This window comes from Sphaeroforma arctica (assembly GCF_001186125.1).
Source record: "Sphaeroforma arctica JP610 unplaced genomic scaffold supercont1.132, whole genome shotgun sequence".
In the NCBI taxonomy this organism is placed as follows: Eukaryota; class Ichthyosporea; order Ichthyophonida; genus Sphaeroforma; species Sphaeroforma arctica.
Window position 1 is genome coordinate 97,815 of NW_014040426.1, and position 14,883 is coordinate 112,697.

Consider the following 14,883-nt stretch of genomic DNA (forward strand, 5'->3'; position numbering starts at 1 on the left):
GGAATACATCGTATACCAAGCAGGCAATACATATGCACTAGACGCATTGACAGTCCACACATGAATGATGGGTACATAACAAATTGTAGACAAATAGGACTTAGAGAACAAATACAGTTCGGGTTATACAAGAGCATAATAGTGGGCAATTTTGCGTGAGAAATATGTATTTTCCAGCAAGAGTGAGCATGTAAAACGAGCAGTAATAATATGTGAGTGAAAGACCCAAGCACAATAAGGGAAACGAAGAGCTCGTATTGATGAGAGGTGAAAGGAGAGAGCGACGTATGGCAAAAGAAGGAGCATCTAGCTAGCGTGGTATAAGATAGCCAGAAGGGAATCGGAGAGTAATGAGCATGCGTAGCAGTGAGATGGGGTAGTAACAGTCGCGAGTAAGGAGCCCCAAGGGAAGTAATGGCACGAGGACCGAGAGTAAGGGGAAATCCGGAGGAGCAAGGAGCACTCGGAACGATAACCGAGGTTAGCACAGAGCAAGGTTGTTCACGAAAAACAAGGTCGAGACACCAATGTCATGCCAGAGAAGCAGAGCTGTTACGATTGTTAAATCGATTGCGTTGTCTCAGGTGGTCCGAACGAGACAGGATCACAGAGACGACGTGTATTTAAGACAAAAGATCAGCACACAAAGCGTCACATCGTTTATCTATAAGCAAACACATGTTACTTCTATTATGGCCAACACTCGACAAAGCCGTCGACAACAGCACCTCTCTCCAGAGCAACGCGAACGAGATGACATCCATCAACGTGGTCTTAGACGACGGGCCAGGAGCGCGTAGCCCATGGCGGAGACCAGTCGAACGACCTTGATGTCGAACATCGAACTAAGCAGACGATACTTCAGCGTGAACTAGCGGCACAACAGCAACATAATGGGAGAATAATAACTCCTAGTGACGTGGACTTCACGGAGCGATAATCGTAGACTCCCTACCCATTAGGAGTTGCATGTTCAGTTTCGCAGGCTCCACACTAGGAAGAGATGACTCCCAGAGAGGAAGTGAGAGCCGCAGCAGGTAAGAGCCCTCGTTACCGCACCCGGCGAAGTTGAGACAATGACACCCCAGAACAAGCACTGCTGGAGAAGTATGATCGACAGTTACAACGGCTACGACGCGCTACCACACCTCCGACATCAGACAACCTGAAGTTCCGCACTAGATGGGTAGACCAGACTCGACACGGGATAAGCTAAACGTCGTCGGACCAGGAGGGTAGTGAGACACTGTAGGATACTTTATTGCTCAATAGTTCCGTACAGGAACAACAACGGGCCAGGTAGAACCCTCACGGCAGGGAGGGGTTGGACAACCGTCGCAATAACATGGAGCCATCTTTATATACACAACGATAGGGCCACCAATTCGAACAGGAAGCAATGGGCGAATTGTTACCGGCACAGCGGATGCTCGAACGCACACCATCGAGCCAAGTTACTTCCGCAGACAAGTGTCGGGGACTAACTCAGCACAAGCACACACACCCTACAGCGGAAAGTATAGCAGCCGATCACCAGGCATTATATGCACGGATACTTAAGCTTTCGGAGGAACTGTGTAGTGCGGTGGAGGCAAATGATTTACCGCGAGCGGAGGCTCCACAAGGCGTGCTCAAGACACTGCGAGCAACACACGAATCTCGGCCGGCGAACAACAGGAACCACGGGAACCGCGTAGCTGGTCAGAGTGGCCCTCTTGCCGATACAACCTTGGAGCTCGACACCAAGGGAGCCCTATGGGAAAGCTTTAAGAATGCTCAGATTTTGGGGTGAGATGAAACATGGAGTCTTCGGTGGTTCTACAAAGTGTTGAGTCACTTTAAAGCCGAGCAATCCATGCTCGATTAGTTGCATGGACACAAGTTATAAACAACACAAATTTGTGCACATGAGACACAGGCGAATGTAGACCCTACCTTTCGCAAGCTAGCGAAGGGACATATGAAACTCAGTAATGTTCCGGTAAAATCGGTGATCGTCGTGAACATGAGCGTTGTCAGACCGATGTAGACTTTAAGAAAAACTTACTGAACCACTGCACTAGAGGATACCCGTGGATCTCACACATATGAGCGTACCTTGCAGTTACATACAAAGTGACAGCTGATGGAGACGCATGACTTATTATAGCTGTTGAGTCTGGACATGCAAGAGACATAGATTCATTCAACACAACGATCGATAAACCGTCGAGGACATAATGGGGACACCGCCCGTGGGGATACAACGAATAGTCGGCCCAGCCCACACACAGTACAGCGTCATCAGCAACAATGGCGACAAAGACCAACAACAACGACCACCCCAACGACGTGTAACGGCTGCCGCACACAAGCGCCGTCAGGACTTCGCCACATACCACGATGCCATCACTATAGGGCCGCTCAACCAGGGGAACAGAACAATAGAACAAGGACGTCGGACGCCAGTCATCGAGAACCATAATCAGTACAACGGACTGCAGGGCACGGGTACCAACCGCCACAGTACCCAAACAGGCAAACGTCCTCCCCCGCGGCGACACCATAGGTTAATGTAGTCACACATAATGAAGTGCCGGGGGACGGCAGCCAGATAGCAACAGAAATCGACATACACTCAATTCTGACAGATGATTTTGAGCACGTCGAAGATACACGTTCGGCCACACCACAGTCTTCGGTGGACCCCGATACCGGAGCAACCCTGAGACATGAGGGTGTCCGATTATGGTGTCGCACTAACGTTTACGCATCTAATGAAGGCAGAACTGGCAACTAGGGACCCACTACTGTCCTCTGATAATCGTGTCTACATCCAAATGCAGGTGAATGGACGTACATTCCGAGTGTTGGTAGACACACGTGCGAACCGTAGCTACATCGCACGAGCATCCGCAGACCTCTTAGGACGACCGACTACACCAGCGCCAATCGATTCATTTATATACTTGGCGGACAAGGCGGTACGTACTCCTCGTCTGGGGACAACAGAAGTGCTACCGGTACGTTATGGCTCAGAGATTATCAACGGGTCGTTCGAGTTAATGAATCTACCAGACAGCATTGACATTATACTAGAGCTAGACATGATGACTGACCTAGGCTTATGCATTGTGTAATACAATCACCACTCGCACCAATTGACCCAACGGAACTCGATGATCTTCTCTAAGCAATGGCCCAGTCGCCATGTCCCCAACACCATCCAACCAGACGGAGTGCGAGCAAGACTTGCCACAGTCTCAGAAGCGAACGCCGACATGCAGACAATGCACGTTGCCACTTAGAGGAGAGTGAGGTCGTGATACCGGTGACACGCGAGCAAGCCATGAGTATGAGAAGATCGACGCGTAACTTTGTATTCGAGAGATGGTTACCTTACGTCGATGAACAAGTACAGAAGTGGTTGAAGAATCTGGTGATCACTAAGCGTACGACACCAACGACGGTTAATCTTCCACTATTGACCGTCCCGACATCAGACAGTGAAGGCAACGCAACGAAGGTTCGAGTGTGCCTTGACATGTGAAGACCAGTTCTTGATATCAAAGGTTTATGAAATCATTTCTAGGCTGAAGAGTAGAAAGTATTACACCTCACTCGACATATCAGCAGTGTATCATAGGCTACCAATACATCTCGATTCCAGATATTTCTTTAGTTTCACACATAACAGATACAAATACTCGTTCACCTCCGCACCTTTTGGATCACATGTATTGACGCAGCAATCCCAACGCACACTCAGTACGATACTCGATGGATTGCCAGTACACCACTACATTGATGACATTGTGATCGCCAGCGATGATTATGAAAAACAAATCGCTATGGAGGGAGGTCATCAAGCAACTGACATACAACAGCTTCAAACTGAATCCGGCAAGGTGTCACTTTGCAATTGCAGAAGTCATGATATTGGACAAGAAAGTTTCAGCGAAAGGGATTGATATAGACTTTGAGAAGCAGGCTAAACTATTGGATTGACCAATATCTCAACGGTACAAAGAAAACGCCTCCGTGCCGGGGTTGGCTAACTTCGTGCACGAGCACCTGCCTAACTTCGCACACGTGGTCGCTCCGTTACGAGAATTCTGTAAGCTCAAGCCTAACGAGGAGATAGGGAACAGATGGAAACAACGCCACTCGAATGCATGGCAAGTAATGAAGGACGATATAGTCAACGCTGTCGCACTACAGTTTCTGGTGGATGACGTCCCACTCAACCTCGAGACAGGCGTTAGTGACTACGGTTAAGGGGAGCCTTATTTCAGTGGGTGGAAGGCAAGAAGCACTACCTCATGTTTTTTTTAGCAAGACACTCAATCAGGCTCAGCAGAACTACGCAACAGATGTAAACAACGCCACTCGAATGCATGGCAAGTAATGAAGGACGATATAGTCAACGCTGTCGCACTACAGTTTCTGGTGGATGACGTCCCACTCAACCTCGAGACAGGCGTTAGTGACTACTGTTAAGGGGAGCTTTATTTCAGTGGGTGGAAGGCAAGAAGCACTACCTCATTTTTTTTTAGCAAGACACTCAATCAGGCTCAGCAGAACTACGCAACAGATGGAAACAACGCCACTCGAATGCATGGCAAGTAATGAAGGACGATATAGTCAACGCTGTCGCACTACAGTTTCTGGTGGATGACGTCCCACTCAACCTCGAGACAGGCGTTAGTGACTACTGTTAAGGGGAGCTTTATTTCAGTGGGTGGAAGGCAAGAAGCACTACCTCTTGTTTTTTTAGCAAGACACTCAATAAGGCTCAGCAGAACTACGCAACACCTATGAAGAAACTCTTGGGGTCAGTCTATGAGTTGACGCACTTCCGAGATTACCTGGACGGTCAACGATTCGCAGTGTTTGCTGATCATAAGGCACTAGTGTTTATGAGTACCCAACTTAAGCTTTATTATATGATGCAGTGTTGTCATCACATCATAGTGCCATCCAATTTCACTATCTCACGCATACACGGGGAGAACAACATCCTGCCAGATATGCTCAATCGGACACATTAAGGGACTGCGGAGACAGACATTACAAAAATTCTGTATGCAGACTAGTGGCAATTATTTCCCAGCTACTTCGAACGAGCACAACGAATATTTGGCCACAATAACAGATTTATTCGCAGCACATCAACTTCCCCGATTTTGGACCAAGAACGATTGCGATGGGGCATTTGATTATGATTGGGCCTTGGTAGATGGCTGGATGAACCCACCGTGAAAATTGATACACCGTATACTCCGGAAGATCATAGCAGACGGGGCCACGGCAACAGTGTGTTTCTTAAGGCCCCTAAAGCACCATGGTTTGATCTCTTTAAGCCATTGCTGCAAGTAGAGCCAGTGTTGGTGCCCCGGACCCAACACACTTTCTTGAAGTGCGCAAAATATACTTGCGGCAAGACTCCATTGGGGTATACAGTGGTCACACGGGTAGGACAGCGATCAGGATTCCAACTTGCAGAAAGTTTTATGCAACGTCTGGGATATGCAGAACTCCGTCACACGCCATACTATCTTTGCTTGGACACCACACAAGAAATATTCTTTAAGCCATTACTGCAAGTAGAGCCATTGTTGGTGCCCCGGACCCAACACACTTTCTTGAAGTGCGCAAAATATACTTGCGGCAAGACTCCATTGGGGTATACAGTGGTCACACGGGTAGGACCGCCATCAGGATTCCAACTTGCAGAGAGTTTTATGCAACGTCTGGGATATGCAGAACTCCGTCACACGCCATACTATCGTTGCTTGGGCACCACACAAGAAATATTTGGGTCAAGATACTCTACGGAGAGGATTCCATCCGCATCGACGCTAAGTACCCTCGGGATCATATTCAGATTAATTATATTCCGATGCCTGCAACATCCACACGACAGAATACATTTGTTCTCCACGTGTTAGACGTGGCATTGGATTACTCCATTTTACGTGCCACACCCGATAAGACCAAGAAAACGACCGTTCAAACGATGCTGTCGATATTTAAAGCTGCAAACATATATGGGTCTAGAAGTTACTAACAACATGGTGGCACTAATCGTCATGGAAGTGGAAATTATATTCCACAAAGTTTCACCACCTTACCGACCACAAGTTCTCGGAGCGACGGAACGTCGACACAAGAACATAACACGGTCGATACGCATTTGCTATGAAACGCCTACCCTTTACGATGCTCTACCAGAACCTGCGCATCTCACGACCACACAAGAGCGCATCGATTAGTATATATTTCGGCCGACGACATGTTCCGTTGTATTGCTGAATTCTGGGCCGCAGAATACAATTGTACCCACGTTGCACAAGATTACCGAAGCATATACGGACAAGTTGACGGAGACATTTGATCGTCTGCACGCCCACGACTTGGTAAACTTTGATGAAGGCGACGTTGTGATGGTGAAGTCGGAGAGACGTACTTCCAAAGCCATGCGATCATTGTTTGGACCATACGTAATCAAGAGCTGCAACGATCAGGGTTATGACCTCACACATAGAGATGGGTCCATTCCCCAAGAATTTAAAGGGCAGCCGCCGGTTCGGGTAAAGTTACTAGGACTGGTTCATCGCAGCACAGACCCATCATTGAATGATGATCTTTGACAGGAAGAGGGGTAATAAATGAACAACGTCTCCAGTTATCTTATGCGACTTACTACACCGGTCCTCAAATAATCTTCTCTAGGTCCGGTCCTCTGGTCCGGTCGTAAATGTCCGCCTAAGGTACTTTGTCCACAGACCGCTCGTATTGAAATGCTCGGGTGTCTGATGTGAACATGTGCATGACGCTGCCATACGGCAACAGGGATATTCACAGTAAAAGATAACTATTTCCTGCTGACAACCGAACCGTTCAGTTATACTCAGGCATTTGCACATAATGCACAACTGTCCGTTAAATCACCAGTGTCTATATTTATTTGGCAGACATTCCTTGATCGTTTGATCGGACAGCGATTTACCGTACAAACGGATCACAAGGCATCACTCATATACATGGACACCTAGTTGAAAATGGTCAGTATGCTGCAGCGATGACACCATATCATTGTACAATTTAATTGCATAATCACACATGTATCAGGTGAATTGAACAAATGATCAAACATGTCGATTCACATTCGCGAGGGTACGGCGGATTAATTTCCCAGCGGTGTTCTATACATCTTGCTGGAATCTGTAGTCTCATTTTGTATCCAACGATGTCGATGCCTTTGCATTTAGCCACAACGCTCAGCTTACGACAAGAACGAGAGTAGGGCGTTCAAGTTTGACTGGAGTAAATATAATACGTGGAGAAACCTACCATGGCGCAGTATACATACGGTACTACGCAAGGTATTGGCGGACAAGGCGTCTGCAATAATAGGCCTGCCGTGCTTTTATACATAGAATCTATTATGTAGGCCTGGCACTTATGTGGATTGTCAAGCAATATCATACACTGATGCACTCAGCTGTAATTACAATGACGCAGAGATCTGATCTATGCCAATCTGTAAAATCTGTGAGCAAAAGAACTTTAAGTGCGAAGCTTGCAAAACGAACCAGATCAAGAGCTATGGCTGGGCCCTATCTAAGTCAGTGCTAGGAAATAAACCTATGCACAGGGTCTTATTGATCTGGTTGAAATAAAGAAGGGCACACCCTATATCATTAAAAGAACAAGAGTCCTGCGAAGGGGTATGTCTCTTATACAGATACAACCGACGATTCTACCAAATTTTATTTTCCACACAAGTGCAACCTCTTACCTGCCATAGGCTATACATGACTTAAAAAGGATTCACATTTATGTACCGCACAACTGCAACCTCTTATCTTCCATAGACTGCACATGAATACCTTAAACGATATATTTTTACCCACCTTGCAAGCACTTAATGATTTTTAAGACTAGAATATCATGATAGTCCTATAGATTATTGCGATAGCCCCCTCAAGGTGAATACACTGGCCCACAGTATGGTTCGTAATCTTCGTTTCTTTGGTACTGACTTCTTTGCACACCATAATAGACGAAGAAGTGTGTCCACATCTTGGGTTATTTGGGAAGAGTTGTCGTCATCTGCTCGATTTGGAAATCTATGACTTCCTCGGTGGTGATGTTCGAATCCCTGGTAGGAGAGCGGTATAGTTGATTGCTCCAAGATTTGGTTGACTCTTCGGTTGTATCTGTATGAGAGATGTGGTTCTTCATAGGATAATGTTCCTCATATTTATACTGTGTGTGATACTACGAATCCCTTGCTGCGATATTCCTGGTGGTTCATGCCATGTCACTTCCAGTTTTAGGTATACCCATGACACCAGTCACTAAGGGGCTTGCTACTTCCAGGTCGTACTTCCTCATTGGTTCCCCACCAATTATCCAAATACTGGAAATCTCCCTGATTTCGAGCTATACACAACTTCGCCATGTAGAAATAAGGCATAGATTCACATCAATAAATACAACTGAGGAATATACAGCATAACTTCAAAAATAGCAAATTAGTTTCGGAACGGAGTCCTTCTACTATTGTAAGATTAAGGGTTTCTGTTCTTGCATAGTACATTTCACAGGATCTAAACTATGGGCTGAGCTTAACTACGAGATTATTTTATAATTTCGATCGATAGCGCTGCAGTAAGTTTTAAACTTGCGCAAGATGCAGGCAATGTTACTCGGCAAGAACAAGTACGATATTCAATGCTTCGCTTAGTCACCGAATCAAAATTGATGTCACTTGGTGCCCGAATAAGTATACTATAGAAGATCACATCAATGATAGGTTAGCGCGGTTGTTATCATCATCTGACTCAATTACAGTGTGAACGAGTCTGCGAAACAACACATCGGCCCTTCAGAAACTCGATCTCAAAATTTCAGATGACCAAATTGAAGATCATATTTGTCGATTCGAAACCTTTGAATTTAACCTTGATAAATGCGTAAGCATGGCTTTCCCTACACCAACTATGTAGCTAGTGTCTTGATCATTTTTGACGTCTAGCGTCCAGAAGAACTATCTTTAAGAGGATATTTTACCTTTCTGGGCGGTGCGACAGGTGCTAGTCAGTGAGTGGTAAATGCTAGTTAGAATATAGCGGCATTTTATAGTCAGTCGATACTTTATAAACATGCTTAATACTTGATTTCAACTGCATTATGCCGACATCAAGGCTTCAATCTGGTCGACACTCTTTGGACAGCCACTGGACAGCACCTGTATTTGTGTAGAAGTTCAACAATACATATGTGACATATTTTTATTGACATAATAAATTGTGAAGTAGGCGGACTTCAGAAATTTATTCAAGTAAACATCGCGTTGGAAATCACTTTCAAAGATAGCATCCAAAAACCATGATAAGCCAAGTGATATATTCACGCAGTTGCAATGTTACAATAACTTAAAGCGATGCCAAATTGCGTCACTGCTATCGTATATAAATCGAGACTGTCATTATACCGGGATACTACATGAAATGCACAGTTCCAATGGCGGATTTATGATAGCCCGCATATGAATGACTAATTATGGATCAACTTGGACAGCACAGACGTGCTACTTTGCTACTTGCCCTCTGGCGGAATTGATTGTTTACTGGTCATTGCATCCAGCACAAACAGGAAGGGCGGCATGGCATGTTAACTCCATAGATCGAGTAACGTCTCGAGAAAAATCGTAAACAAAGAAAGCACGCGTCTCTAATATATACCTAGCTCGGCAGTCTGCTAATTGAGGATCGCGGGCCTACATTCTATACGAGCATCCACACCATGTATGAGCCACCATATGAATGTACAGCTGGCGAGGCCAGGAAGGCACTATTTATAGTCAGGCTCAGATTGTCACGGACACGTGCATCCCCATATAACAATTATATACAAAAGTCCAAGAAGATTGTACGCCGACTTAAGCATCATCGGTATTCAGCACAATCATCTTTAAGTTCTGAATATAAACACAAAAGTTACATCTTCACCTTCCGCTAATAGATCGACGAATACCTTCAGATCTCACGAAGTTTTCTACTTGCAATCCACACAATCGGCGCCAGACACATTATTATACCGACAAAGGAGACATCACTGTGCACGAAAAGATCGAATAATAGTGCAGCGCGAGTTTGTACATCATATTGATTTAAGTATATAGTATATAAACAATACAAAAGCAGGGGGTAAAGAAGTTATCTTACCTCGTATCCATCACTGGTAATTATTAGATCATCCTCTATCCTGATACCGATCCCTCGGAACTCTTCGGGCACATCTATGTCATCCTTTGCGAAGTACAGACCAGGTTCTAGACAGATTACCATACCCTCTTTAAGGGTTTCAGATCTCGAAATCAAACCCAAATCATGCACGTCCATCCCCACGTAGTGTCCGATGTGATGCGGATACCATCGATTTAGAAGCTATAGAAAATGTTAATCGCTTAAAGCTTCGTCAAAACACACCATTCATTGCGCGTGTTTGCACTCGTATCGGCTCGTTGGGGTTGAAACGTTAAAAAAAAAAGGCACAATGAACTAGAAGGGAGCGGTTTCATTAATACCTAGACGGGCTGCACTATGGTTCGCCAGGTGGTATTCAAGGACATGGGGGACACGAATAAATACACTACCATCGAGGTGTCGCAAATCATACAATAATGGGTGTGTACCATGTTAAAATTGGACTAGACACACTATTAATAGCCGAGGTCCACTAACTATGGCTAGCTAGTAGCTCCCTGTGTGTAATGTGATACCATGTATACCAATTATATTTGTATGACGTGACCCTGATTCGGGGAAATTTCGGTGTATAAGGTACATACGATATTCAAGAGCTTGCAAAGTGGAGTGGTTTACGATTATCAACGCAGGGATACTCTCGTAAAATAAGCAGCAACTTCAAAACATTAAATATTGATCCAATATCGTGTAGTGTGAAACTCAGGTCACAAAAGGGTGTGGAATGGTTCGACTCAATATATCTATGTGCGTACTTTGATAGGTTTCATACGCGCTGAAAAGCACTGTCCTTTAAACGAGAACAAACCTGCCAACTCCACTTGCACACACAGCTGTTTTGTAATCATATTGACAAGCAAACAATCGTTAGTAGAACGCTGGTATCAAGACACCAGTATTATGATCATATGCACAAGCACATCATCGCTCCTTGAACGCGAGCATATGAACATATACATGAATATTGATATTGCATTCAGAAAAAACATATATTCTGTTCTCGAAAACACACCTTCAGATTGCTTTGCGACTGCCCGCCGGTGATGATACCCAGTTGCACCAACTCATCAAACAGCAACCGCCTCGACTGTTCGTGCAATACATTCAGGGATAACTTCTGGGATGGTCTGCACAACGAGGTGAGGTCTTCCAATGTCCTCAACACAGCATTGTACACTTTCTTCTGCGCCGGACTAAATTTGCCGTTGGCCGGATACGTGCGTGTGATGTCCGCTGCGTAATTGTACAGCTCACCGCCGGCATCGATGAGGACTAGGTCGCCGTCTCTGTCGTATCAAGTACAGATGTGGAATGAAACGCATAAGAAACTCTTATCGTGTGCATGATGTTCCGACAACGTGGTGGAAGGGAGTGACTGCACTCAGGCTGTACCTGAAATGCCACATGCTGAACAACCATCCACAGGTTATAGGCCTCATTGTAACGTCCATATGTACAGGGATGTGGTGTCTACTGATGCTTCGTACGGGTGAAAATCTTTGTTTCGATCAGCATAACCATCATACTTTGTGTACGTGGCGATTGAAACTGATGCATACTGTAGCCGTTATTGAATTTTATTGGATTCATAAGCTTACTCCTGCCGAAGCAATCGAACCAATAGCGCCAGCACCAGCTGAACTGTATTTTTTTTAAGCAAACCACTCGATATGTGTCGTCACGTTGTCAACGACAACGGGCAAAGCAGAACTGCGAATGAAACAAATATGTATACTGTATACTCACATATATTGGGCCCATTACAAGTAGACAGGATCAAGTATGAACACAGGGGTATATGCACTGATTTTCCTCTCAAGCGCCGTCACGTTCCATCCAGACAGCAATTTGATCTTGTTTCTATGGCTCCTGATTAGGTATAAGTAGATACTATTATCCCACAGTCACATACTCATAGAAGGCGCGTAAGAACAGTGGATAGCAAACCTGTAGTAACGTACTCGACTATATTGTTGTTATTAACGTAGTGCAGAGTGTTTGCCCGGTTTCCCCCTGCGACCACTGGAGGATATGCCAGCCGTTTGCAACCTTCTTTTCGACACTCAAAGTCCATGACCGCGTCAAGTATGTGTTCCGAAACGCCCGGTTTCGTCGCTTTCATTGTCTAAAGTAATATTATCAGGATGATTGTAACTTAAGTACAAATTTCGGAATTAAAAATTAAAACACCGTCGTGACACAACACGCACAGGTACCCAAGTACAGCTGTACGAGGGTTATAGTATATATGCGCCCGGTAGGAGTACAAATTTCTCAAACATATAAAACTGTAGTAAAGGACAAGCCAATTGCATTTTACCTCTTTTAAAAGTAGTTAAAATTCGAGTAAAAAACAAAACAAAATTACACCTGAATGAGACACAAGAACGACCCAAACACTAAGGCTATACCTGTACGAAGGCCCGAGACGATATGTCGCCACACCTTTTCATTATCCGATACTCACTCTCGCTCTTATACAATCTCAGCTGCTGGACGATCTTCGTTGGCGACACCAAAGGTATTCTATGCTTATGTTCAGCCAGATACGTCTGTATGGTTTTGTTGAATAGCGTATGCACAGGGGTTCTATGTTCGTAAAATATGTGCTCAACATCCTTAAGGTAGTCGTCTAAGGCGTTCACGAGCTGAGGCGGTGTGTAAGCATCATCTGCCCCAAAGTGTGCCTTGGCAAACGATGTGCCTGTACGTGCACCGTTCCACTTCTCCGAGTGTGCGTCTTTAGGTGGCACCACCAACGCCATCTTCAGGCTTTCCTCATCGTCGGCGGAACTGAATGCGTTGCCCTGAGAATGTTGAATATGTAAACAGCATAGATATACAAACCGATATGTTTTGCTATTACACACAGGCGTACACACCCACACTCACACACGCGCACGCACACACAAGAACATGTAAAATTATATACAATATATATATATATATATATATATATATATATATTATACATCCATACATACACACATACATTCAATATATATATATATGATATAATATATATATACACACAACACAAACACAACACACACACACACTATATATATATATATATATATATATTATATATATAATTACTACACACACACACACACACAACATATTATATATATATATATATATATGCACATAAATACATGTGGGTATAAGCATTATTATTAATTGCCATATACGCAAGTCGATTTGTATAGACATTTTTTCATACACATCAAGGCTCTACAATGGAATGAAATCTTTGATCACACAAAGGGACGGATTAATATTGAAATAAACCACCAGGTCATCAAAATATTCATTATCCCAATATACATAGCAAGTATGTATGTAATTCGGAGTCCATATACTAATGGTAAAAATGCATCCAGCTTCTAGTGTATGTCTATTCAGTCGACTAAACATAAGCGTTTCCAGTTCTCAACATCATACTCTTTAGCCAACATAACATACCTTTGTCCGTATGATACACACACTGTCAGGCTCCTCGAATCCACTCACATACGCCATGTCATTATTCTGCCTAAATGGGTAAGGTATATCGGCACTCATTAGACTCGTTGCATGTCCCGGTAAGATCACACACGAATTAGCCGGAAGACTGTCCATGAGAGCCCTTCTGCGGTGTTTGTACTCGTCGAATGTCACCATCGGAGTGAGTTCATTAGTGTTTACCAGGTGTGCGTGTGTCCATGATGCAGGTTGACCTAAGTGTATATCTAAAGCGGGTGCTTCTTTACTACTACTAGCAGTTGTAACAGAGTCCGCTTGTGAAGAGGTCGTGGTAGATGCATACGATTTGCATGCACGTGTTAGAGTGTGCGTACTTGTGAGTGTGCGTGTGTACTTACTGTTGTTTTTAGTGAGAACACGACTCCACTGTTTGCCCAACAGATCCACTGCAGATCGTAACATTATAAACTTTTTTTAACGGGGTGAGGAATATATATACGTGTGCATGTATTCGTATGCAAAGTATGAAGGGATGCACATATTCTCTTCGCTATTATATCATGTTTATCATCAATATCTATGTAAATACCTCATGAATGTATTAATATTCATATATAATTTATATTGTTTATTTTTTTTCTCGGAAATAACATACATAGCTTTTCCTAAACTAATCACTTAAATAAATATTTATGTTCAATATTCAGAAGGCTATGAGAAATAATGTGATTATTTTAGGACAGGTGCCAAACAATTAAACATGACCCTGGATTATTAGGGTCGCGAGCAGAAATCAGGTTCCTTCCGACGAATCGAAAATTTAGCAGAGATCAGCCATGAAATAAATAATAAGCACACATAGCCTCCTAAAAACAGAACAAAGCATATCAAAATTGAAACCTAACGAAAAACAAAACCCTGAGTGGTCGTAAACGCATGTCGCATGGCTGAAGAATAATATTTACATAAATAAAGAGAGTAACTTGAAATATTTCGTTAATATTGTGAACAACTGCACAAAATCAAATACTCGCTGTCGGAAATAAAATATACAAATACCTGACCTAGCGTTTTGCGTAGCGTTATGCGTTGCACCGATTTCAAATCAATAAGTAAACGATATAATCTTTAAGTTTAACGTTTTCGAAGATGAGGG

At 43.9% G+C, this 14,883-nt stretch overlaps 3 protein-coding genes across 3 annotated transcripts; 2 read left to right on the top strand and 1 right to left on the bottom strand.

Annotated features, from left to right (window-relative positions):
- Positions 1–1,399: 1,399 nt before the first annotated feature.
- On the top strand, positions 1,400–1,792 carry SARC_02830 (hypothetical protein; the record flags this gene model as incomplete). The annotated part of the gene is made up of 1 exon (XM_014303402.1): positions 1,400–1,792. One exon carries the CDS (start codon positions 1,400–1,402, stop codon positions 1,790–1,792), a length of 393 nt encoding a protein of 130 aa, XP_014158877.1.
- A 427-nt stretch (positions 1,793–2,219) lies between these two features.
- On the top strand, positions 2,220–2,558 carry SARC_02831 (hypothetical protein; the record flags this gene model as incomplete). The annotated part of the gene is made up of 1 exon (XM_014303403.1): positions 2,220–2,558. The coding sequence occupies one exon, from the start codon at positions 2,220–2,222 to the stop codon at positions 2,556–2,558; it is 339 nt and encodes a 112-aa protein (XP_014158878.1).
- Positions 2,559–9,119: 6,561 nt separating this feature from the next.
- On the bottom strand, positions 9,120–14,300 carry SARC_02832 (hypothetical protein). The gene is made up of 6 exons (XM_014303404.1): positions 13,728–14,300; positions 12,671–13,066; positions 12,221–12,384; positions 11,272–11,545; positions 10,218–10,439; positions 9,120–9,238 (listed from the first exon to the last, which is right to left on the bottom strand). The coding sequence occupies exons 1-6, from the start codon at positions 14,187–14,189 to the stop codon at positions 9,179–9,181; spliced, it is 1,578 nt and encodes a 525-aa protein (XP_014158879.1). The 5' UTR covers positions 14,190–14,300; the 3' UTR covers positions 9,120–9,178.
- Between the last annotated feature and the right edge of the window lie 583 nt (positions 14,301–14,883).